Source organism: Oncorhynchus mykiss, chromosome 1, assembly GCF_013265735.2.
Source record: "Oncorhynchus mykiss isolate Arlee chromosome 1, USDA_OmykA_1.1, whole genome shotgun sequence".
In the NCBI taxonomy this organism is placed as follows: Eukaryota; Metazoa; Chordata; class Actinopteri; order Salmoniformes; family Salmonidae; genus Oncorhynchus; species Oncorhynchus mykiss.
The window spans coordinates 47,948,092-47,973,916 of record NC_048565.1 but is presented as its reverse complement, the minus strand read 5'-3'; the positions used below and the strand labels follow the sequence as shown (position 1 = coordinate 47,973,916).

Sequence of the window (25,825 nt, the reverse complement as noted above, 5' to 3'; positions counted from 1 at the left end):
ACAATACAAATAACTTAAAGCAAACTAGACTTGTTGGGTAAAAACTTTTACTTGGATGCTGCTGTTATATTCCCATGATATAAACACAACAAGCCCAATAACCTTGATACAGTACTTTCTATCCAACTGTACTGTATTCCTATCCTCTATGGACTCAGAGTACAAGGCAAACAGGCTGGGTTCTATCTGGTTCACCCACCTTCCGTCCCATGGAGGACTGGCCAGGAACAATGCAGTCATCACTGTCTGAGAGGATAGATTCACTCTGTTCCTCGTCCTCTGCCACTGGGGCCGCCTCCAAGTCTGGGGGAGGGGGGGGAGAGAGGGAAAAAGAGAGGGGGAGAGAAGGAGAAAAAAAGATTCGGTCATAACCAAGAAGAGCATTTCAGGCTTGATGTGTTGCAGAAGGAAGCAAGGGGGGGGGGGGGGTTATACTGAGCAATAGAGAAGGAGAGGATTCATAAGTGTTGCTGTGAGCGTGTGTACACTGCATACGTGTTTTGAAAGAAACTGGGGATAGTGATAACAGTTGACATGACATCACCTATTCTTATTGGCATTGACATGTTGACAGCAAGTTTTATTGATGCAGGCTGAGTGATATGTACCACTGCTGAACATTGAAAGGGGGGGGGGTCTCTCTCGCGTACTACTCAAGGTCAGCATTAACATTGATGGGCTCAGCTATCCCCAGCCTGAAGACTATTGGCAGCAGAACTAAAATATTTATGGGTTTTCTGGTGAAGAAACGTCAGCAAACAATAACATGGACTGTTTGCACTTGAAAGAGAATACAATAGTAAGTATTTGTTTCCTAAGGATCCATAGGGGATTTGGTCCCGTGGGGCTCAGTTGGTAGAGCACGGCACTTGCAACGGCAGGGTTGCGGGTTCGATTCCCACGGGGGACCAGGACAAAAATGCATGCACTGGATAAGAGCGTCTGCTGAATGACTAAAATGTGAATATACATTTGGCTATTAAGGCTGAAGAGCCAGAGCTGCCCTGCAGCCCTAACCCTATCCGAACTCAGACTAAAAAGTAGGTACTGTACACTAAAGTCATACTTAAAGAGAGTTACAGTACAGGTTTGGGTTTTGTTTGTAAATTAGGCCTTGCTGGAATATGATGAAGATTGACGCAAGAAGTTGAAAAATTGGTTGCAAATCTAAACGGAGTGTAGCAGCTGCACTCCAAACCACAAGACAGGGAGAGCAGGGAAAACAAACATATCCTTCCCAATTCCGATAGGACCTCGATACAAATGATTAGCATTATCGTTGGACCAAGGAAACTGGTTGTTATTTTTGTTACATGTTTCCGCTAGTGTTGTTGTTGATATCAGTGAGGTGCTAACCTTCCATCTGTTCGAGAATCTCCTCGGAAATGTCTGATTCGTCTGAGGTAGACTGAGAGCTGGCTACGATCACCTGTCCCTCAGAGAAGTGAGACTCTTCCTCATCATCCTCTTCCTCTGTGGTGCTCTGAGGAGGCTCTGGTGCTACCGCTGACCCTGTGAACACCTGTGGAGCACATCACCGTTCTTATGCATGTATCCCTTGCATAATCTCACAGTAGACAGTAACTCTAAAGAAAGCTTAATCATCACATTGAATTGCCCCATTACAGGTCCAGTGTAAAGTTGAAGTCAGAAGTTTACATACCCTTAGGTTGGAGTCAATTAAAACTCATTTTCCAAACACTCCACAAATGTATTGTAAACAAACTACAGATTTGACAATTCGGTAAGGACATCTACTTTGCGCATGACAAGTAATTTTTTCAACAATTGTTTACAGACAAATTATTTCACTTTTAATTCACTGTATCACAATTTCAGTGGGTCAGAAGGTTACATACACTATGTTGACTGTGCCTTTAAACAGCTTGGAAAATTCCAGAAAATTAGGTCATGGCTTTAGAAGCTTCTGATAAATGATGTCAATTAGCCTAAGTCAATTGGAGGTGGATGTATTTCAAGGGCTACCTTCAAACTCAGTGCCTCTTTGCTTGACATCATGGGAAAATCAAATAAAACAGCCAAGACCTCAGAAAAAAAATTGAAGACCTCCACAAGTCTGGTTCATCCTTGGGAGCAATTTCCAAACGCCTGAAGGTACCACGTTCATCTGTACAAACAATAGTACGCAAGTATTAAACACCATGGGACCACGCAGCCGTCATACCTCTCAGGAAGGAGACGCGTTCTGTCTCCTAGAGATGAACGTACTTTGATGCGAAAAGTGCAAATGAATCCCAGAACAACAGCAAAGGACCTTGTGAAGATGCTGGAGGAAACAGGTACAAAAGGATCTATATCCACAGTAAAACAAGTCCTATATCGACAACCTGAAAGGCCGCTCAGCAAGGAAGAAGCCACTGCTCCAAAACCGCCATAAAAAGCCAGGCTACGGTTTGCAACTGCACATGGGGACAAAGATCGTACTTTTTGGAGAGATGTCCTCTGGTCTGATGAAACAAAAATAGAACTGTTTGACCATCGTTATGTTTGGAGGAAAAAGGGGGAGGCTTGCAAGCCGAAGAACACCATCCTAACCATGAAGCACGGGGGTAGCAGCATTATGTTGTGGGGGTGCTTTGCTGCAGGAGGGGCTGGTGCACTTCACAAAATAGATGGCATCATGAGGTAGGAAAATTATGTGGATATAGTGACGCAACATCTCAAGACATCAGTTAAAGCTTGGTCGCAAATGGGTCTTCCAAATGGACAATGACCCCAAGCATACTTCCAAAGTTGTGTCAAAAATGGCTTAAGGGCAACAAAGTCAAGGTATTGGAGTGGCCATCACAAAGCCCTGACCTCAATCCTATAGAAAATGTGTGGGCAGAACTGAAAAAGCGTGTACGAGCAAGGAGGCCGACAAACCTGACTCAGTTACACCAGCTCTGTCAGGAGGAATGGGCCAAAATTCACCCAACTTATTGTGGGAAGCTTGTGGAATGCTACCCGAAACATTTGACCCAGGTTAAACAATTTAAAGGCAATGCTACCAAATACTAATTGAGTGTATGTAAACTTCTGACCCACTGGGAATGTGATAAAAACTGAAATAAATCATTCTCTCTACTATTATTCTGACATTTCACATCCTTAAAATAAAGTGGTGATCCTAACTGACCTAAAACAGGGACTTTTTTACAAGGATTAAATGTCAGGAATTGTGAAAGACTGAGTTTAATGTATTTGGCTAAGGTGTATGTAAACTTCCGACTTCAACTGTATATACACACACACACAAGCTAAAATTACAACTATAACATGAAGCAAAATAACCCCATAGTCACCAAACCCCAGAAATAGGTATGTGTTTAATATAACATATGACTCAGAGACAGAGACATAAAGTACCTTTGTTAGGGGCAGTAACTTTGAGACTTCCCTTTTCTCTGTTCCAGGCAAAATAGAGGGACATGAAAAGTTTTTAGCTTCTTGATTTCCGGGTGCTGTGACATCTACGAATGAGACTTTTTTGCTTGCCGTTTTTTCTTTCACCACGGTCCGTAGTCTAGGCTTTGGTAACGGCATCTTGGGAGACAAGAATCAAACACAATTTCATGACAAATCAAAAACCAAAAAGGTAACTGAAACATACTGCAATCCTTTCCCATCAAATTGCCTTTCAAACGGTACATTGTAGTAAATACTATTTCTGCACTGGAAGCCACCTCAAAATCCATCAAACCATCCCAGACCAAGCTAACATTACCCTCATAGTACCTGTACTTACCTCGGATGCAGTTGAAGTAGTAGGAAGAGGAATTAAAGCTTTGGCCCTTTTCTCTTCCTTCACCACCATCCTCAACTCCTCTTTCTTCCCCCCCTCCTCTTTCCTCTTTTCCTCCACTTCCACCTTCTTCTCCTCTACCTTTCGTGTTGTTAGCTTCACTGGTCTCTCTTTGGGTACAAACTTGGCCTGTTCAACTGTCATGGTAGAGCCAGGAGGAGGCAGGTAGGTGAACTTCCACTTCAGCGTCACATCAATATGGCCACTGGGGAGGCCGGACGGGTCAGTCAGCTCAAATGTACCTGAGATGTGGACACACAGGGGGGATGTCGATGGTTGGAGCGGCCCAACTGGTCCCACTCAAACAAAAAGAGTAGTTTGTGTGACTAAGATTCAATAAAATAGGCAAAACATGGAAGTAATGTACGCAGTTTGAAGATAGATAAAAGCACTTAACAAACCTAAACCCATACAAACACACTCAAAGTCAATAATTACCAGTGTAGTTGCTCTAACTAACCACCCTGACTAACTACCAAACTAACCAGTGATGGCCTTGTCGTGGGCCAGAGACAGGAGGGGCACCCTGGCCTTGCCCAGGTACATCTCACTCTGGGTATCGTGGTCATCGAACACGTAGAGCAGCAGAGCCCCTGCCTTCAGGTAGCTGTCCAGCTCTGCCTCCATGGCCACTGGGAAGGACATGTTGTCCTCAAACTGAGGCTCGCTGCAGTCGCCCACGATGCAGGTGTCGTGGTCAGGGAAGTCATAGAACTGGTAGACCACGTAGGGGCTGGGTGGCTGGGCATGGCGGGAGGTCAGGTTGCTGCAGCATCGGACGGTGACGTTGAGCTCATTCAGGTTCATGCCTCCGTCGGCTGACACTGAATGGGGGGTTAGGGTTGAGGTTGACTCCTGGGGGATTATAGAAAAACAGAGTAGGGTTAGTGAGGATTTATGGGCCAAATAGGAAATAAGTATTTTAACTAAAAGTTTTGTGAAATTGAAGCACCAACACTGAACCACCAAAATAGGGTAGACATTACATTTTTCTAGTTCTGTGTTGTGGTATGGTTATGAATCTTGTTTACCCGGAACTAATATCTCATAGAATTTGGTCAGATTAGGTTCTGGGTTCAAGCACCAGAAATACTGCCCAGAACCATGAAAAACAGACCATTATTCCTCCAAACTTTACAGTTGCCACAATGCATTGGGACAGGTAGGGTCCTCCTGGAATCCGCCAAACCTAGATGAGTCCGTTGGACTGTCAGATGGTGAAGCGTGATTCATCACTCCAGAGAACTCGTTTCCACTGCTCAAGAGTCCAATGGCGGCGGGCTTTACACCACTCCAGCCGAAGTTGGAATTGCAGATGGTGATCTTAGGCTTGTGTACGTCTGCTCGGCCCACACCCATTTCATGAAGCTATACTGACGAACAGATCTTGTGCTGACGTTACTTCCAGAGGCAGTTTGGAACTCGGGAGTGAGTGTTGCAACCGAGTACAGACGATTTGTAAGCGCTTTCAGCCCTCGGTGGTCCTGTTCTGTGAGTTTGTGTGGCCTACCACTTCGCGGCTGAGCCGATATAGCGCCTAGACGTTTCCACTTCACAATAACAGCACTTACAGTTGACCAGGGCAGTTCTAGCAGGGTAGAAATTTGACAAACTGACTTGTTGGAAAGGAGTCATCCTATGACGGTGCCACGTTGAAAGTCACTGAGCTCTTCAGTAAGGCCATTCTACTGCCAATGTTTGTCTATGGAGACTGCATGGCGGTGTGCTCGATTTTATACACCTGTCAGCAACAGGTGTGGCTGAAATAGCCTAGTCAAGTCATTTGAAGGGGTGTCCATACATACTTTTGACCATGTAGTGAATGTATGGTACAATTTTTTACGTAGTCTGTCCAAGAAAGATTAGTTTGGTTACAATATCCACTAGCTACCTGCTGTTCCGTATTGAAAGCAGAGCCGAGGTAGCCCAGGGCTTTCACTCTCTCCTTGTACAGCCGAATGGCCTGCTCCATGGGCACCCGCAGCCTCACCCAGTACTCCACAGAGCCAAATGACTGCACCTCGCCAGCCACACCTGAGGTGCAGAGAAGAGAGAGCAGAGTTACTGTAGGTACTGGATATACAGTAGATACCTGAGAATCTGTGTTGCATACCCTGGTAGAAAGAAGTCCATATTAAAACCCCTCCACTCACCAACCAGCTGTACGATCCCATGGGCTTTGCTGTCGTTCTCTAGGAGCTGCGACAGCCTGAGCTGCCCCACAGCCACAGTCGTAAAGTCCATGCCCCGGGCCAGCTGCAGCTCCAGCGTCACCGAACCCGTGTGGAGGTACTGCAGGAATAGATCGTCCACCCTCACCACGTACTGCGACGTGAAGCCGTACGCCGGCCGGGCTCCCCTGACTACGGGTGTAGCCTGCAGCTCGAAATCGTAGAAGGCGTAGGTGCAGAAGGTGGAGGGCTCGCGGTCGCTCAGTGTCTCCAGGGCGACTGGGGAGAGGGTCGCCATGCCGATGTGGATTTCCAGAAGGTTCTCTCCACGCTCTAGGTGTACGGTCTCGTCGAACTCGTCGGCCACGTCGTCGTCGGTAACCTCGGGTTTGAAAACGTGTGATTTGGTGCCGTAGGCAATGTCTTTCAGTTGGGCTGCGGGGTGAATTGAGAGAGTACAGTACAACAAGGAAATCAGTTAAAATGACAATAAAGACAAAATCAGACACGACCAAACACCACAAAACTAGACATAACAATAAAATCACCACAACACACAATAATCGTGACAGAATAAATACGCACCCTCTAGTTTCTTGATCTTGGCAGCCCTCATGTCCAGCAGCTGGGCAAGGCGTTCCAACTTTAGCTCGTACTGCAGTTTGGAGTCATCCATCTTACGCGTCACCGCTTCAACTTCCGCCTGAGACACAAGAATACGGTGTAACTTTTTCAATTTTTTTTTTAAGGTATGTCACCTTATCAAGTGAAAAACTACGAATAAAGACCATTTCTAAAAGTATGTGTAATGTAAGACACCATTCAAGTGTCCTTGTTGCAAATGTTATGGAATATCTAGTTATTTTCCGAACCGTAGTCCAAGTGATTCATGCTGTGTATAACCACGTACCTGGTAGTCCTTGTTGATCTTGTGCTGGACTATGAGCATGTTCCTGGTCTTCTCCAGCTCCTGGATGGTCTCAGCGTACGTGGCCTGCAGCTCCCTCACGGAGTGCTCCGTGTCGCTACGCACCTCCTCCTCCACCTGCTCCAGGAAGCCCAGCTCACCACTCCTCTGGGACTTACGCACCTGAGGGAGGGAAGAATGCTTGTCACTAGTTACCACAGCAACAAAGTCATCATTTTGTCTAAACCCCACCTATTGCTACAATTTACAATGATTATAAACCTAACCCTAACCCGATCCCTAACATTAACCACACTGCTAACCTTATGACTAACCTTAAATTAAAACCAAAAGAGCAATTTTTTGTTTTCATAGATTTGTACAATATAGCCAATTTTTACTTTGTGGCAACTAGTGACAAGCGGGAAAGGTGTTCATTTCAGTGCAAACTGTAATGCACAGTGCCCCCTTGTGGATGGGAGTAGTAACATATGGTGATGCTGCATATGGTCAAAGTGGACCTTACAGTTGGGCTGCCCAACCCTCTTCCTGGAGACCTAGGGTTTTCAGTGTAGATTTTCAGTCCAACTCTAATTTAACACACCTGATTCTACTAATTAGCTGCTCAACAAAACCTTAACTAGCTGAATCAGATATGCTAAATTAGGGTTTGACTGAAAACCTACAGGACAGTAGATCTCCAGGAAGAGGGTTGGGCAGCGCTGCCTTAGAGCATGATTTCAGGTCGAGATAAGAGACCGATCTGGCCTAAATGGCCATGTACTCTAATCGCCACCCGGCACAGCCAGAAGAGGACTGGCCACACCTCAGAGCCAGGTTCCCCTCTAGGTTTCTTCCTTTCTAGGGAGATTTTCCTAGCCACCGTGCTACTACCATCTGCATTGCTTGTTGTTTGGGGTTTTAGGCTGTGTTTCTGTATAAGTACTTTGTGACATCTACTGATGTAAAAAGGGCTTTCTAAATACATTTGATTTGAGGTAAAATGACCAATTACCTTGATTAGCATCAGTGCCTCACTGAGTTCTGCCACATCGACCTCACTCTCCTGCAAGAGAAAAAACATGAGCGCACATCTATAACCATGTTGGTTGAGGTATACACATTAAAAAACACATTCATTTTTATATGGAGCGAGAACCGGCTCCTGTACCTTGGTGTAAAACTTGATTCGATCCCTTATTTCATCTAACTGCTGCTTTTGTTCCAGGAACCGAAGCTGAATGTCTTCCTTTTCTTGGCTCAATTTTTCGTTCATATCTAAAATAGTAACACAATTAAAACACTTCAATGTAAAAACGTCTCTGAATGTACACAAAACGTTCGGGTCGACAGTTACCTCTTTCAACCTTGATCTTGTCCAGAATCTCGTTTTTGTCCGTCAGGTCCGACTTCAGTGCCAACTCTAGCTGGGCTATCTGTAGTTTCAGCTGCTGCTCCCGCATCCTAAATGTCTGATCCTGGCTTACATCGAAAGCACTGGGAACACAAAGCCATATGTCATCCACAAAATGATCATACAGAGAAGAGTTTTTCCATGTAGGATTCCATGTGTCCCAACCCCTCACCTGTTCACCAGTTTATCACAGTTCTCCTTCAGCAACACTCTCTCCTTCTCCAGGTCAAAGATTTGCTCCTGCAACTGTGTTTCATTAAAAAAAAAAGAGGATAGTTTATTAGCCAAGAGTTTAGCCAAGGGTGTCCCTACAATGTTATGAGATTGAAACAATCTCATCAAATTGCTCTCGATAAGAGTGCCTGCTAAATGACCAAACCATAAGGGCTATTTTCCCAGACAGATTAAGCTTAGTCCAGGACTATAAAGCATGCTCAATGGAGAATCTCCATTGAAAGTGCTTTTTTTTGTTGTTGAGGACTTGGCTTAATCTGGGTCTGGGAAACCAGCCCCAAATGTATCGGAAGGTTACCTCCTCTGTCCTTCTCTGTGAGAATGAGTTGGCCTGTAGTTGGCTCTCCAGGCCCAGACTCCTCAGTCGCTCGTCTTTCAGCTGGCCCATTAACTCATCCACCTTGGCCATCACAGCTTCATGACTGACCTTCAGGGTCCTCTGACTCTGCAATCACAACACTGTGGTCATTACCATGGTGACTGGGTTTGAATAGTATGTGACTGAAAGAACAAGATATTTGAAGTTTCCATGTCGACTATAGATTAGAATGTACGGTGGAGACCCTAAAAAAATTGTCTGAATCCCATTTATTTCTAATCAGCTCAAATATTTTTCTTAAAACCTCGATCTGGTGCAGAACTAATGCCACATGCATTTCCCAAATAATCCACACTGGACATTGCTAGAGTATTGCTAATGAACTAGTGTCTCCTGGAACATGCAGTTGTATTTTACCTCTTGGAGTTGTAGGAATCGGCCCTCGAGCACAGTGAACGCGTTGCCCTTCTCAACAAGCTGCTTCTGCAACCTGATCATCTCCACGTTGTCCTTGATAGTAGATCTGGAGACACCACAACACAGAGGCATGGTTTTGATCACTATTCCCATATAGTGTGTGTGTGTCGTTGCTGGATAAAACAACTGGAGATATACAGGTACGTGAACACTACCACTTATTGTGGCTGTGAATCTCCACCAAAAACAAAATCAATCAAAAGTTGAAACGTATGTGCTCAATGCGGTTGATTGAGGAGTGTGTTGTTAGGATGCAGAGTAGCTACTTCTGCACGGTGTGTTACCTCTGCCCAGTGGTCTGCTGCTCTCGCAGGTGGAGGAGCGACTCCTCAAATTTTCTCTCCTTCCTCCTCAGCTGGTCCCTTAGCAGCTCTGTAGCTTTGTCCATCTCCTCTATGTGAGACCGTTGGGTCTCAATCACATTCTCACTGACAGACAAAGATTCAGGTTAGTTTTATTAGAATGAATGACAAGGCTACTGTTGCTAAAGCAAAGTGAGAATGACAACAATAACAGTAAAAAATATAAATTGTACAGGTAACTGCCAAAATAATGGAACCAATTGAATAAATAAGGGATACAAGGTATGACGAGCTATATTGAAAGCAGGTGCTTCCACACAGGTGTGGTTCCTGAGTAATTTAAGAAATTAACATCCCATCATTCTCAGGGTTATGTATAAAATTGCTGGGCAGGCCATTATTTTGGCTACCAAGGCTATGAACCCAAAGGATGACAATGACCATATCCACAGGCCACAAGTAGTCACTGAATGGTTTGATGAAAACGATATGCCATGGCCGTCTAAGTGACCAGATCTCAACCCAATTGAACACCTATGGGAGATGCTGGAACCGCGCCTGAGACAGCATTTTCCACCACCAATAACAAAACACCAAATTATGACATTTCTCATGGATAAATGGTGTCGCATTCCTCCAATAGAGTTCCCGACACTTGTAGAATCTATGCCAAGGTGCATTGACGCGGTTCTGGCTCGTGGTGGTCCAACGCCCTATTAAGACACCTCGTTGGTGTTTCCTTTATTTTGTCAATTACCTGCCTCCTGGGCCTTTCACACACGACAGTGTCTAGGGTTTACCGAGAATGGTAAGACAAACAACAACAACAAAAATTCCAATCAGCGGCAGTCCTGTGGGCGAAAACAGCTCGTTGATGAGAGGTCAAAGGAGAATGGCAAGAATCATGCAAACTAACAGGCGGATCACAAGCAGGCAAATGACGGAGCAGTACAACGGTGGTGTAGGTCCCGTGATACCAACTGAGCAAAGTGTCCATGTCCCAAAGAATTCAGTCTGTTTTGGAGGCAACGGGAGGTCCGACCCGGTACTAGATAGGTGTACCTAATAAACTTGCCACTGAGTGTTTATACACACACACACAACCTATCTATATACACAGTGCCACAGAAAACATTCACACACCTTTACTGTTTCCACATTTTGTTGTGATAAAGCCTGAATTTAAAATGGATTAAATTTAGATTTGTTTGTCACTGGCATACCCGATAATGTCAAAGTGAAAATATTTTTTCCAAATTAGTTAAAAATAAAAGGCTGAAATGTCTTGAGTTAATCAGTAATCAAACACTGTTATGGCAAGCCTAAATAAGTTCAGGAGCAAAAATGTGCTTAACAAGTCACATAATAAGTTGCATGGACTTCTCCAGGAAGAAGAGCCTAAAACCCCAATTCAAATGATTTCTCTGTAACACACACATAATTGTAAGGTCCCTCAGTCGAGCAGTGAATTTCAAACACGGATTAAACCACAGAGACCAGGGAACTTTTCCATTGGCTCGCAAAGAAGGGCACCTACTGGTAGTCTTGAAACACGGATTAAACCCCTGGTCTAACCACATTAGACCAGGGAACTTTTCCATTGGCTCGCAAAGAAGGGCACCTAAAAGCAGTCTTGAATATCTCTTTAACATGGTGAAGTTATTAAATGACACGTTGGATGGTACAGCAATACACCCAATCACTACAAAGATACAGCCGTCCTTCCTAACTCAGTTGTCGGAGAGGAAGGAAACCACTCTGGGATTTGAAGATGAGGCCAATGGTGACTTTAAAATAGTTAGAGTTGAATGGCTGTTATAGGAGACAACTGAGGATGGATCAACAACACAGTAGGTACTCCACAATACTTACTTAATTGACAGAGAGAAAAGAAGGAAGCCTGTACAGAATAAAAATATATTTTTTAAATGCAACAGGCACAAAATCAATACTGCAAAAAATGTGGCAAAGCAATAAACTTTTTGTCCTGAATACAAATTGCTATGTTTAGGACAAATCCAATACAACACATTACTAAGTACAACTCTCCATATTTTCCAGCTTACAGTGCATATTTTCCAGCTTAAAGTATTCAGACCCGTTCATTTCCCCCAATTTTTGTTACTTTACAGCCTTATTCTAAAATCTCATCAATCTACACAATATACCCCATAATGACAAAAATGTAATTATTTTTTACAAATGTTTGAAAATGTATTAAAAATAAATAAAAACGTCCCCCTGTGGTCAATTAAATTGATCTGAAATCATTTGGAAAGGCACACCTGTCTATATAAGGTTCCACAGTTAACAGTGCATGTCAGGGCAAAAACCAAGCCATGAATTGTCCGTAGAGCTCAGAGACACGATTGTGTCGAAGCACAGATCTGGGGAAGTGTACCAAAACATTTATTCAGCATTGAAGGTCCCCAAGAACACAGTTGCCTCCATCATTGTTCAATGGAAGAAGTTTGGAACCACCAAGACTCTTCTTAGACTGAGCAATCGGGGGGGAAAGGCCTTGGTCAGGGAGGTGACCAAGAACCCGATAGTCACTCTGACAGAGCTCCAGAGTTCCTCTGTGGAGATCAGAGAACATTCCAAAAGGACAACCATCTCTGCAGAACTCCACCAATCAGGCCTTTATGGTATAGTGGCCAGATGGAAACTACTCCTTAGAAAAAGGCACGATAGGCCGCTTGGAGTTTGCCAAACAGTACTTAAAGGACTCTCTGACCATGAGAAACACGATTCTCCGGTCTGATGAAACCAAGATTGAACTCTTTGGCGTGAATGACAAGCCTCAGGTCTGGAGGAAACTTGGCAGCATCCCCACGTTGAAGCATGGTGGCGGTAGCATCATGCTGTGGGGATGTTTTTCAGCGGCAAGGAGACTTGTCAGGATCGAGGGAAAGATGAACGGAGCAAAGTACCGAGAGATCCTTGATGAAATCCTGCTCCAGAGCGCTCAGGGACCTCAGACTGGGGCAAAGGTTCACCTTCCAACAGGACAACGACCCTAAGCACACAGCCAAGACAATGCAGAAGTGGATTCGGGACATGTCCTTGAGTTGCCCAGCCAGAGCCCGGACTTGAACCCAATCGAACATCTCTGGAGAAACCTGGCATTAGCTGTGCAGCAACACTTCCCATCCAACCTGACAGAGCTTGAGAGGATCTGCAGAGAATAATGGGAGAAACTCCCCAAATACAGGTGTGTCAATCTTGTAGCGTCATACCCAAGAACACTTAAGGCTGTAATCGCTGCCAAAGGTGCTTCAACAAAGTACTGAGTGAAGGGTCGAAACACTTAGGTAAATGTGATATTTGGGTTTTAAATGTGATATTTCTGCATTTCATTTTCAATATATATAGTATACATATTTTCATACACAAAACATCCCAACATCCTAGTGGAAAGTGTGTGCATGATTTTAAAAATATATACACTGCTCAAAAAAATAAAGGGAACAGCTAAACAACACAATGTAACTCCAAGTCAATCACACTTCTGTGAAATCAAACTGTCCACTTAGGAAGCAACACTGATTGACAATAAATTTCACATGCTGTTGTGCAAATGGAATAGACAACAGGTGGAAATTATAGGCAATTAGCAAGACACCCCCAATAAAGGAGTGGTTCTGCAGGTGGTGACCACAGACCACTTCTCAGTTCCTATGCTTCCTGGCTGAGGTTTTGGTCACTTTTGAATGCTGGCGGTGCTTTCACTCTAGTGGTAGCATGAGACGGAGTCTACAACCCACACAAGTGGCTCAGGTAGTGCACCTCATCCAGGATGGCACATCAATGCGAGCTGTGGCAAGAAGGTTTGCTGTGTCTGTCAGCGTAGTGTCCAGAGCATGGAGGCGCTACCAGGAGACAAGCCAGTACATCAGGAGACGTGGAGGAGGCCGTAGGAGGGCAACAACCCAGCAGCAGGACCGCTACCTCCCCCTTTGTGCAAGGAGGAGCAGGAAGAGCACTGCCAGAGCCCTGCAAAATTAACTCCAGCAGGCCACAAATGTGCATGTGTCTGCTCAAACGGTCAGAAATAGACTCCATGAGGGTGGTATGAGGGCTCGACGTCCACAGGTGGGGGTTGTGCTTACAGCCCAAAACCGTGCAGCTCTTCACAGATGAAAGCAGGTTCACATTGAGCACATGTGACAGACGTGACAGAGTCTGGAGACGCTGTGGAGAACGTTCTGCTGCCTGCAACATCCTCCAGCATGACCGGTTTGGCGGTGGGTCAGTCATGGTGTGGGGTGGCATTTCTTTGGGGGGCCACACAGCCCTCCATGTGCTCGCCAGAGGTAGCCTGACTGCCATTAGGTACCGAGATGAGATCTTCAGACGCCTTGTGAGACCATATGCTGGGGCGGTTGGCCCTGGGTTCCTCCTAATGCAAGACAATGCTAGACCTCATGTGGCTGGAGTGTGTCAGCAGTTCCTGCAAGAGGAACGCATTGATGCTATGGACTGGCCCGCCCGTTCCCCAGACCTGAATCCATGTCTCGCTCCATCAACCACAGACTGTCCAGGAGTTGGCGGATGCTTTAGTCAAGGTCTGGGAGGAGATCCCTCAGGAGACCATCCGCCACCTCATCAGGAGCATGCCCAGGCGTTGTAGGGAGGTCATACAGGCACGTGGAGGCCACACACACTACTGAGCCTCATTTCACTTGTTTTAAGGACATTACATCAAAGTTGGATCAGCCTGTAGTGTGGTTTTCGCACTTTAATTTTGAGTGTGACTCCAAATCCAGACCTCCATGGGTTGATAAATTTGATTTCCATTGATAATGTGTCATTTTGTTGTCAGCACATTCAACTATGTAAAGAAAAAAGTATTTCATAAGAATATTTCATTCATTCAGATCTAGGATGTGTTATTTTAGTGTTACCTTTGTTTTTTTGAGCAGTGTACATATAATATTCTAAACTCAGCAAAAAAATAAACGTCCCTTTTTCAGGACCTAGTCTTTCAAAGATAATTCCTAAAAATCCAAATAACTTCACAGATCTTCATTGTAAAGGGTTTAAACACGGTTTCCCATGCTTGTTCAATGAACATGGACCAGTGGAACAGTTGTTAACACACTAACAGCTTACAGACGATAGGCAATTAAGGTCACAGTTATGAAAACTTAGGACATAAAGAGGCCTTTCTACTGACTCTGAAAAACACCAAAAGAAAGATGCCCAGGGTCCCTGCTCATCTGCGTGAACGTGTCTTAGACATGCTGCAAGAAGGCATGAGGACTGCAGATGTGGCCAGGGCAATAAATTGCAATGTCATTACTGTGAAACGCCTAAGACAGCGCTACAGGGAGACAGGACGGACAGCCGATTGTTCTCGCAGTGGCAGACTGTGTGTAACACCTGTACAGGATCGGTACATCTGAACATCACAACTGCGGGACAGGTACAGGATGGCAACAACTGCCCGAGTTACACCAGGAACGCACAATCCCGCCATCAGTGCTCAGACAGTCCACAATAGGCTGAGAGAGGCTGGACTGAGGGCTTGTAGGCCTGTTGTAAGGCAGGTCCTCCCCTGACATCACCGGCAACAATGTCGCCTATGGGCACAAACCCACCATCGCTGGGCCAGACAGGACTGGCAAAAAGTGCTCTTCACTGACAAATCGTGGTTTTGTCTCACCAGGGCTGGTAGGATCCGCGTTTATCGTCGAAAGAATGAGCGTTACATCGAGGCTTGTATTCTGGAGCAGTATCGATTTGGAGGTGGAGGGTCCATCATGGTCTGGGGCAGTGTGTCACAGCATCATCGGACTGAGCTTGTTGTCATTGCAGGCAAACTCAACGCTGTGCGTTATAGGGAAGACATCCTCCTCCCTCATGTGGTACTCTTTCTGCAGGCTCATCCTGACATGACAATGCCACCAGCCATACTGCTCGTTCTGTGCATGATTTCCTGCAAGACAGGAATGTCAGTGTTCGGCCATGCCCAGCGAAGAGCACGGATCTCAATCCCATTGAGCACGTCTGGGACCTGTTGGATCGGAGGGTGAGGGCTAGGGCCATTCCCCCCAGAAATGCCCGGGAACTTGCAGGTGCCTTGGTGGAAGAGTGGGGTAACATCTCACAGCAAGAACAGGCAAATCTGGTGCAGTCCATGAGGAGAAGCACTGCACTACTTAATGCAGCTGGTGGAAACACGAGATACTACTGACTGTTACTTTTGATTTTGACCCCTCCTTTGTTCAGGGACACATGATTCCATTTCTGTTAGTCACATGAAGTGGGACAGCATTCACTTCACTGCAGTCAGGTCAAGATCCTAGTGAGGACGACGAGCAAACGGATGAGCTTCCTTGAGACGGTTTCTGGCAGCTTGTGCAGAAATTCTTTGGTTGTGCAAACCCACAGATTCATCAACTGTCCGGGTGGCTGGTGTCAGACCATCCGGCAGGTGAAAAATCCAGATGTGGAGGCTGGTGTGGTTACACATGGTCTGCGGTTGTGAGGCCGGTTGGACGTACTGACAAATTCTTTAAAACGACAATAGAGGTGGCTTATGGTAGAGAAATGAGCATTAAATTATTTGACAACAGCTCTGCTGGACATTCCTGTATTCATCATGCCAATTGCATGCTCCCATAAACCTTGAGACATCTCCGGCGCCGACAGAGATGGCCGCCTCGCTTCGCGTTCCTAGGAAACTATGCAGTTTTTTGTTTTTTTACGTGTTATTTCTTACATTAGTACCCCAGGTCATCTTAGGTTTCATCACATACAGTCGAGAAGAACTACTGAATATAAGATCAGCGTCAACTCACCATCAGTACGACCAAGAATACGCTTTTCGCGACGCGGATCCTGTGCTCTGCCTTACAAACAGGACAACGGAGTGGATCCCATGCAGCGACCCAAAAAAACGACTCCGAAAAAGAGGGAAACGAGGCGGTCTTCTGGTCAGACTCCGGAGACGGGCACATCGTGCACCATTCCCTAGCATTCTTCTTGCCAATGTCCAGTCTCTTGACAACAAGGTTGATGAAATCCGAGCAAGGGTAGCATTCCAGAGGGACATCAGAGACTGTAACGTTCTTTGCTTCACGGAAACGTGGCTTACTGGAGAGACGCTATCCGAAGCGGTGCAGCCAACAGGTTTCTCCACGCATCGCGCAGACAGGAAAAAACATCTTTCTGGTAAAAAGAGGGGCGGGGGCGTATGCCTTATGACTAACGTGACATGGTGTGATGAAAGAAACATACAGGAACTCAAATCCTTCTGTTCACCTGATTTAGAATTCCTCACAATCAAATGTAGACCGCATTATCTACCAAGAGAATTCTCTTCGATTATAATCACAGCCGTATATATCCCCCCCCAAGCAGACACATCGTTGGCTCTGAATGAACTTTATTTGACTCTTTGCAAACTGGAAACCATTTATCCGGAGGCTGCATTCATTGTAGCTGGGGATTTTAACAAGGCTAATCTGAAAACAAGACTCCCCAAATTTTATCAGCATATCGATTGCGCAACCAGGGGTGGAAAGACCTTGGATCATTGTTACTCTAACTTCCGCGACGCATATAAGGCCCTGCCCCGCCCCCCTTTCGGAAAAGCTGACCATGACTCCATTTTGTTGATCCCTGCCTACAGACAGAAACTAAAACAAGAGGCTCCCATGCTGAGGTCTGTCCAACGCTGGTCCGACCAAGCTGACTCCACACTCCAAGACTGCTTCCATCACGTGGACTGGGACATGTTTCGTATTGCGTCAGACAACAACATTGACGAATACGCTGATTCGGTGTGCAAGTTCATTAGAACGTGCGTTGGAGATGTCGTTCCCATAGCAACGATTAAAACATTCCCTAACCAGAAACCGTGGATTGATGGCAGCATTCGTGTGAAACTGAAAGCGCGAACCACTGCTTTTAATCAGGGCAAGGTGTCTGGTAACATGACCGAATACAAACAGTGCAGCTATTCCCTCCGCAAGGCTATCAAACAAGCTAAGCGTCAGTACAGAGACAAAGTAGAATCTCAATTCAACGGCTCAGACACAAGAGGCATGTGGCAGGGTCTACAGTCAATCACGGACTACAGGAAGAAATCCAGCCCAGTCACGGACCAGGATGTCCTGCTCCCAGGCAGACTAAATAACTTTTTTGCCCGCTTTGAGGACAATACAGTGCCACTGACACGGCCTGCAACGAAAACTTGCGGTCTCTCCTTCACTGCAGCCGAGGTGAGTAAGACATTTAAACGTGTTAACCCTCGCAAGGCTGCAGGCCCAGACGGCATCCCCAGCCGCGCCCTCAGAGCATGCGCAGACCAGCTGGCCGGTGTGTTTACGGACATATTCAATCAATCCCTATACCAGTCTGCTGTTCCCACATGCTTCAAGAGGGCCACCATTGTTCCTGTTCCCAAGAAAGCTAAGGTAACTGAGCTAAACGACTACCGCCCCGTAGCACTCACTTCCGTCATCATGAAGTGCTTTGAGAGACTAGTCAAGGACCATATCACCTCCACCCTACCTGACACCCTAGACCCACTCCAATTTGCTTACCGCCCAAATAGGTCCACAGACGATGCAATCTCAACCACACTGCACACTGCCCTAACCCATCTGGACAAGAGGAATACCTATGTGAGAATGCTGTTCATTGACTACAGTTCGGCATTCAACACCATAGTACCCTCCAAGCTCGTCATCAAGCTCGAGACCCTGGGTCTCGACCCCGCCCTGTGCAACTGGGTACTGGACTTCCTGACAGGCCGCCCCCAGGTGGTGAGGGTAGGCAACAACATCTCCTCCCCGCTGATCCTCAACACTGGGGCCCCACAAGGGTGCGTTCTGAGCCCTCTCCTGTACTCCCTGTTCACCCACGACTGCGTGGCCACGCACGCCTCCAACTCAATCATCAAGTTTGCGGACGACACAACAGTGGTAGGCTTGATTACCAACAACGACGAGACGGCCTACAGGGAGGAGGTGAGGGCCCTCGGAGTGTGGTGTCAGGAAAATAACCTCACACTCAACGTCAACAAAACTAAGGAGATGATTGTGGACTTAAGGAAACAGCAGAGGGAACACCCCCCTATCCACATCGATGGAACAGTAGTGGAGAGGGTAGCAAGTTTTAAGTTCCTCGGCATACACATCACAGACAAACTGAATTGGTCCACTCACACAGACAGCATTGTGAAGAAGGCGCAGCAGCGCCTCTTCAACCTCAGGAGGCTGAAGAAATTCGGCTTGTCACCAAAAGCACTCACAAACTTCTACAGATGCACAATCGAGAGCATCCTGGCGGGCTGTATCACCGCCTGGTACGGCAACTGCTCCGCCCTCAACCGTAAGGCTCTCCAGAGGGTAGTGAGGTCTGCACAACGCATCACCGGGGGCAAACTACCTGCCCTCCAGGACACATACACCACCCGATGTCACAGGAAGGCCATAAAGATCATCAAGGACATCAACCACCCGAGCCACTGCCTGTTCACCCCGCTATCATCCAGAAGGCGAGGTCAGTACAGGTGCATCAAAGCTGGGACCGAGAGACTGAAAAACAGCTTCTATCTCAAGGCTATCAGACTGTTAAACAGCCACCACTAACATTGAGTGGCTGCTGCCAACACACTGACACTGACTCAACTCCAGCCACTTTAATAATGGGAATTGATGGGAAATGATGTAAATATATCACTAGCCACTTTAACCAATGCTACCTTATATAACGTTACTCACCCTACATTATTCATCTCATAGGCATACGTATATACTGTACTCTATATCATCGACTGTATCCTTATGTAATACATGTATCACTAGCCACTTTAACTATGCCACTTTGTTTACATACTCATCTCATATGTATATACTGTACTCGATACAATCTACTGTATCTGCCTATGCTGCTCTGTACCATCACTCATTCATATATCCTTATGTACATATTCTTTATCCCCTCACACTGTGTACAAGACAGTAGTTTTGGAATTGTTAGTTAGATTACTTGTTGGTTATTACTGCATTGTCGGAACTAGAAGCACAAGCATTTCGCTACACTCGCATTAACATCTGCTAACCATGTGTATGTGACAAATAAAATTTGATTTGATTTGATCTGTGGTATTGTGTTGTGACAAAACTGCACATTGAGTGGCCTTTTATTGTCCCCAGTACCAGGTGCACCAGTGTAATGCTCATGCTGTTTAATCAGCTTATTGATATGCCACAACTTTAACATTTCTACACTACCAGGGGTCTGTCGGGAGGGAGAAACGGGAGGGTGAGGTTCAGTCAGGTAGGTTACCTAGCCTGTCTATCGCTTGCGGCCTCCTCTCCTTCGACGCCAGGACACCCTGGTGCAGTGTTGCCTGCGGACAGGGTGGCTAATCTGCTTCTTCTGGGCTTTGTGATTGAAAGATAATACTATGAATGACTTTTAGATGGGCCGGGGGCCCCTTTTATAGGGCTGGAGGGGGTCGGAGTGACGTCATCATGGGATAAATGATGATGCAAAATTATTCAAGACTATATGGATTTTGAAAAGTAAAATAGCAGTATTGGCAGGATGTATTTTTTTTTTTTTGCTTATGTTTTTTTGGCCAACACAATGAATCATGGTAGAACTAATCAATCAGAGCTTTATTTAATGGTCATTTGGAATGTCAATTCAATGAGCATTATGGGTAAATAATACTAAACAAAGCAGAATATAAAAAGTGGCCAGAAGGATGTAAGAGCCTAAAATGAAGAAAATTGGTGTAAAATTGTAGGCGATCCACAGCATGAGTCAAAATACCCATAAAACCTAGCGGTCAAACAGGGAAACGGTTCCAATTGTTTTTCCACCATAAAGTTTTACCATGGGGGATTTTTAGAAACACTTCAAATAAGAGCTTACCCTGATAACCATGTACATCTCTCTAGGACAAGGTGACTTTTATCAAATGTTGGAAAAACAATTGGAACCATTGTCCTGTTTGACCACTAGGTTTTATGACACCACTGTGGGGCTCTATTATAATTTATACAACAGGTGGGTCTATTCCTGAATGCTGATTGGTTAAAACCGCATTCCAGCCTGTGTCTATTCCACAAGTTACCACCGGCTAAACCTATGATGTTAAAATGCCTATTTACTCTGTTCCATCTGACTGCGCAATCCAATGTCTCATTAACCCAGCCAAGCAATTTATATACTTGATCTCCACTATAAAAAGCATCTAGACATTATCTCATATTTCTTTGAGACTAAAATTTAGTTTTCAACAGTGGAGATTTCTATAAACCTTGCTGTCCGTCTCTCATGTCATTTGCAACATTGTTTCAATATTCAAATTTGACCTCCATGTGTCCCATAGTAATGAACGTGTCGGGAGTCGGGACGAGACAGACAGGTAGCGTTTCTCAGCCAGTCGAACTCGTGAATCAGCTGGCATAATTTTTATGGATATATTCAAAGAAATGTAAATTGAAAAAAGGTCCAACGAAATGAAGTGCAGCTAAGTTTGCAGTCTTTCCACCTTCAGTTTGAAGTGATTGTGTTAGCTGTGTTGTTGGCTAGCTCCTCTGAACAACAGTGTCCTGACATTTTCTATGCCAGGTGAAATCATGCCTCATTAGCTCATTGTTATGGACGTGTCCAAATAAAGGTCACTAGAAAACAGCTTAAACAAATGCAAATGCAGCTACTGTTGTTATTTGGGCTGCACTTTTTGATGTGACTGTAAGTTAGCAGTAGTTGGCTAGCTAGCAAGCAAGGGATAAGAATGTTGCCAGCCAGTATGGCAATGGAACATTTATAACGAACGACTGGGTCGCGTCCATAGATACAGATCAAGAAGACTGAACGACGGTCTCGCAACCGAACCGATAGAACAACCAGCCGGCTTGGTTATCAACCCTAGATTTGGGTTGGGACTATATCTTGTGGAAGGATGAAATAGTATTAATAAATTAATCAAAATAAAAAAATTTACGAAAATGTCAATAATTATTTGAATATGGTGGTAGCCAGTTTTTAGGATATATTGGTATGGTTTGCCGGCTCTAGCTTCCGTTTCGACCCTAACAACACCAATATATCCTCCAAACACCGGATTCATGGGCATTATCACTTAAATAGATGTATTCAAATATATGAATACATTTTTTTTTTTTTTTAAACAAATGAGAGGGAAGGGGAGAGAGAGATAGAGATGGGGAGACAGGGAGAGAGACAGAAAAAGACTGAGTGAAAGAGAGACAGATAGAGAGGGAGGATAGAGAGAATAAGAGAGAGAGCATTGCAATCATGGAGGGGATGTTGCTAATATGGTGCAAAACGTACAGTCCCTCACAGTCTAGCTAGCTGATAAAAACAGTACATACAGATTGCGGATCTCAGCTCTGGCGTCGTCCAGCAAACTGTGTCCGTATCTGGGCAGCAGACCCTGAGGGGCCCTGCCACTCATCTCCACTTCCACACTTCTAGGGCCTGGGAGACACATACAGACACAAAAGTTAAAGCTAACAGAAAACTCCCACCAAAATTCAAACATGAGGCTAAAGCCATATTGCTTTCCTATCCAATCTATGCCTAGGGAGTAAAGACTAGGAGTTCAATTGGGATTCAGTGTCAGAGTATAAAAGTAAAATGTCAAAGGTCACCTCTGGGGGCAGCAGGGGGTAGCTGAGCCAGGCTGAACGTGTCCTCCCTCAGCCTCCGCAGGCCTGTATTGACTCGTGATTGGACATGGCCATAGGGGGTGGGCCGTTTGCTCTGTGTCTGCAGCTGCTGTTTGGCGGCCAACAGGCGCTGCTTCAGGCCCTCATTCTGCATCTGCAGTTCCTGGACCTAGAATTGAATTACACTCAATTTTGGGTTGCAAATAAACAAAACGTACATCGACAAGATGCGCATTTGAAATCCCAGAGGATAACACACAAAAACATTCATGAAAACACTGGTTATGTCCCAAATGGCAGCCTATTCCCTACACTACTTTTGACCAGAGCCCTTGTAAAAAACTAGTGCACTATATAGGGAATAATGGTGCAATTTCGGACACATGCACTTATTTCCAAAGTGGTCCACCTTCTCCTGCAGCTCTTCCATCATCTCCTCCAGCTCCACGTCCCGGCTCCCTGGTCGCACCCCACCTGCAGCCACTTGTTCCACACGCCGACGGTCCTTCACCAAGCGCACCAGCTTGGTGGCCATCCTGCGAAAAGCCAAGAGAAGTTTGAAGTTCAATAGAATGGGAGCAGAGGCAAGGGTCAGAAATCCACATGAAGAGTTGTTGAACTCTAAGGTTTGATACTGTAGGGGTATGCATTGAGGTTGAAACCTTAGCTAAATGTGTGTGTGTGTTGCGTGTGTGTGCATACATCCAGGTGCAGTTCCCACCTCTTGATTTTGTCCTCCTGTTTGTGTGTGTGTTGTTTGAGGAGCAGGTTTTCCTCATGGAGCCGTAGGAACCTGTCCTCCAGCTCCTCCCTGCTCACCCGCAAGATCGCCTGCCTCGCCCGGGCATTCTGGGCTACCAGCATCTCTACAAACAGAGCCAGGAAATTACCACCAGTTTAGACCCAATTGTTAAGGTCCATAGGGTAGAGTAAAGTAAAGTCAAGTAATGGCATTAATAACCTGATAATCCCACTCCAACCTTAGTGAGGTTTAGGGTGATGTCTTTAACGGGCACATCTGCTGCAGTCTCGTCAGCAAACGTTGACATGGTTCAATCTGGAAACAAAAGGTTGAGACATCACAGCTATCCATCAATGAAAGACTAACAGGACACAGCCTCATGTGGCTTGTTTTAGCTAGGAAGGTCGGATGAAAACCATGCAACTAACAGTACTAACTAGTTGCTATCAATGTCTAGAATAGGCGTACATATTATTACTGTTCTACTAGCTTAGCTAAATGTTTCTTTCTAGGTCAAAATAGCTCACAAATAGGCTAGCTAGGTTCGTTTGGCTACGTACAAAAACAAGCTAACGTTAGTTTTAGAGTGGATAAGCAAGCTAACAAGTTAGCCAGTTTAAAAGTGTCTATCCAATAGTAAAGCATGCATGCATAATGTTTACCATTAACTATTCATTTCCTACACATTTGTTACCGTTTCACGTAAACACTTCACTCCTCAGCGACTGTTGCTAACAAACAATTGTCTTCCTGTTCCCATGTGCGCATGCGTTTCAAAAGAATCATGGGATACGTAGTTTCAGGAGAAGAGCAGTACAGTCAGAAGACTGAGCATTTCACAATATTATGTACAGTGAGTCAATATCTAAAAGGTATTTGGTGCAGTAGGCTACTTTGCAATGCTGATAGGCATTATTTCAGTAAATGTTCCTATGCATTGTGTCTTTTACACTGTCTCCTTTCATTACCATGTTGACAAGCCTTAATCTAGCCCAAGATGGAGTTTACTGTTAGCCTTAAGGTCCAAGGACCAAAACAGCCAAATACTCCATCTAAACGTGAATCGATTCTCAATTGCGATGCGGTTATAGAAACATAAAGTCCTAGACTTTCATATCACATCAAAATAATCTCACAAATACAAAATATTAAATTACTGTACACTGTTTTAGTTGCAGCTGAGAGTATTTTTCAGTGACGCCACGTTTCTGGCGAGAGGGTTCCAGCTGCTGCGACATCATCTCAGAGTCGTCGTTCCTCAGGGTCTCTATGCTGCCACCTACTGCTATGTCATCTCTCAGTGCAGCGCATCTCTCAGGAAAAGTGGAATTTTCGAAAAGAGTGAACGTTTCAAATGAACTGTATGGGGAAGTGGGGGTTTCGACACGTTTCACTCGATATGTCGTTTGGGTTATCGGACATTTGTAATGGTCTGCAGAGACGACAGTGAGGCATTTCAATTATGTAAAAAAAAATATATATATATATTCACTGACTAAGCTGTTTCTTTAAATGTTACCTACAGGTAGTATGTATGTAACAATAATTTTCTTGTAAATGCTAGCCAACGTTACATTTACGTAATTTAACAAACGTACAGTGGTGAGTGCATACATTTGAATACTTGTTTCATTATTGGTCCCTCGTGGGAAAATAACTCCCCGACGCTGGCGCCCATGCGCCTCCAAAATACTCTATCACCTGAGTTACACGGGACTAGCTACCTTAACTTATAATTTTTTTTTTTTTTACATTAATGTATTATTGAATATTTGGAATAATAATAATTGAAATATCAAGTCATGGCAGTGCTAGTAGTTATGGAATTCCAGCGCTTCTAGTGTTAAAAGACGCCTTTCAAAACCCCCACTTATAATGGTTCCTTTCTAAATGCTCTCACCTATCGACACCTATCAATTTAACTTTTTAAAAATGTGTTATTATTATTTCTCGCTGATATGAAAGATAAGGTCTTTATGCTTCCAAAACCGTACCACAAGTGATGCGTGTTAATGTTCAGACCGAGTGTCGGGGCTTAACAAAACTCCCCTGTACAGAAGACAACATCGCACAATGACTTATTTGTAATGTAATGGAACTGAGAGTCATGATCCAGGGCTAGCCTTTACCGTGATACCTGCAATGCAAAATTAAATAAAAGTATATTGGTCGTATACACAGTTTGGCAGATGTTATAGCGGGTGCAGCGAAATGCTTGATTTACTAGCTCCTTACAATGCAGTAAAATTTCAAACAAGAAATGTCAGAAAGAATACAAATAACACTATCAGTAATACAAATGCAAGCTATGCAAATGATACAGTATGTACAGCAGTAGATATATTAGCTATGTCAAGAATCCAGTATGTAACTACACGGTGTGTACAAACAGTGTAACAGAAAATGCAATGTATAGTAGATATAAACCCAGCAAAAAAAGAAACGTCCCTTTTTCAGGACCCTGTCTTTCAAAGATAATTTGTAAAAATCCAAATAACTTCACAGATCTTCATTGTAAAGGGTTTAAACACTTCCCATGCTTGTTCAATGAACCATAAACAATTAATGAGCATGCACCTGTGGACGGTCGTTAACACACTAACAGCTTACAGACGGTAGACAATTAAGGTCACAGTTATGAAAACTTAGGACACTAAAGAGGCCTTTCTACTTACTCTGAAAAAAAAAGAAAAAGAAAGATGCCCAGGGTCCCTGCTCATCTGTGTGAACGTGCCTTAGGCATGCTGCAAGGAGGCATGAGGACTGCAGATGTGGCCAGGGAAATAAAT

General features: G+C 44.8%; 1 protein-coding gene across 3 annotated transcripts in view; it reads right to left on the bottom strand.

Moving 5' to 3' along the window:
* rpgrip1l (RPGRIP1 like) overlaps nt 1-24,452 on the bottom strand; it is a 28,841-nt gene extending 4,389 nt beyond the window's left edge. The window contains exons 1-22 of one of the 3 annotated variants that reach the window (XM_036979084.1): nt 24,199-24,452; nt 23,256-23,351; nt 23,016-23,160; nt 22,704-22,830; nt 22,277-22,463; nt 21,998-22,103; nt 9,612-9,755; nt 9,268-9,373; nt 8,830-8,976; nt 8,470-8,543; nt 8,241-8,380; nt 8,055-8,161; nt 7,899-7,949; nt 6,887-7,066; nt 6,562-6,679; nt 5,959-6,411; nt 5,697-5,839; nt 4,291-4,660; nt 3,749-4,095; nt 3,370-3,546; nt 1,357-1,522; nt 200-303 (exon numbers count right to left, since the gene is read on the bottom strand). In XM_036979084.1, the coding sequence (XP_036834979.1) occupies nt 200-303; nt 1,357-1,522; nt 3,370-3,546; nt 3,749-4,095; nt 4,291-4,660; nt 5,697-5,839; nt 5,959-6,411; nt 6,562-6,679; nt 6,887-7,066; nt 7,899-7,949; nt 8,055-8,161; nt 8,241-8,380; nt 8,470-8,543; nt 8,830-8,976; nt 9,268-9,373; nt 9,612-9,755; nt 21,998-22,103; nt 22,277-22,463; nt 22,704-22,830; nt 23,016-23,160; nt 23,256-23,343 (3,480 nt within the window). In that variant the 5' untranslated portion in view covers nt 23,344-23,351; nt 24,199-24,452. The other 2 variants (XM_036979077.1, XM_021603604.2) reach the window with 2 other exon arrangements.
* Between the last annotated feature and the right edge of the window lie 1,373 nt (nt 24,453-25,825).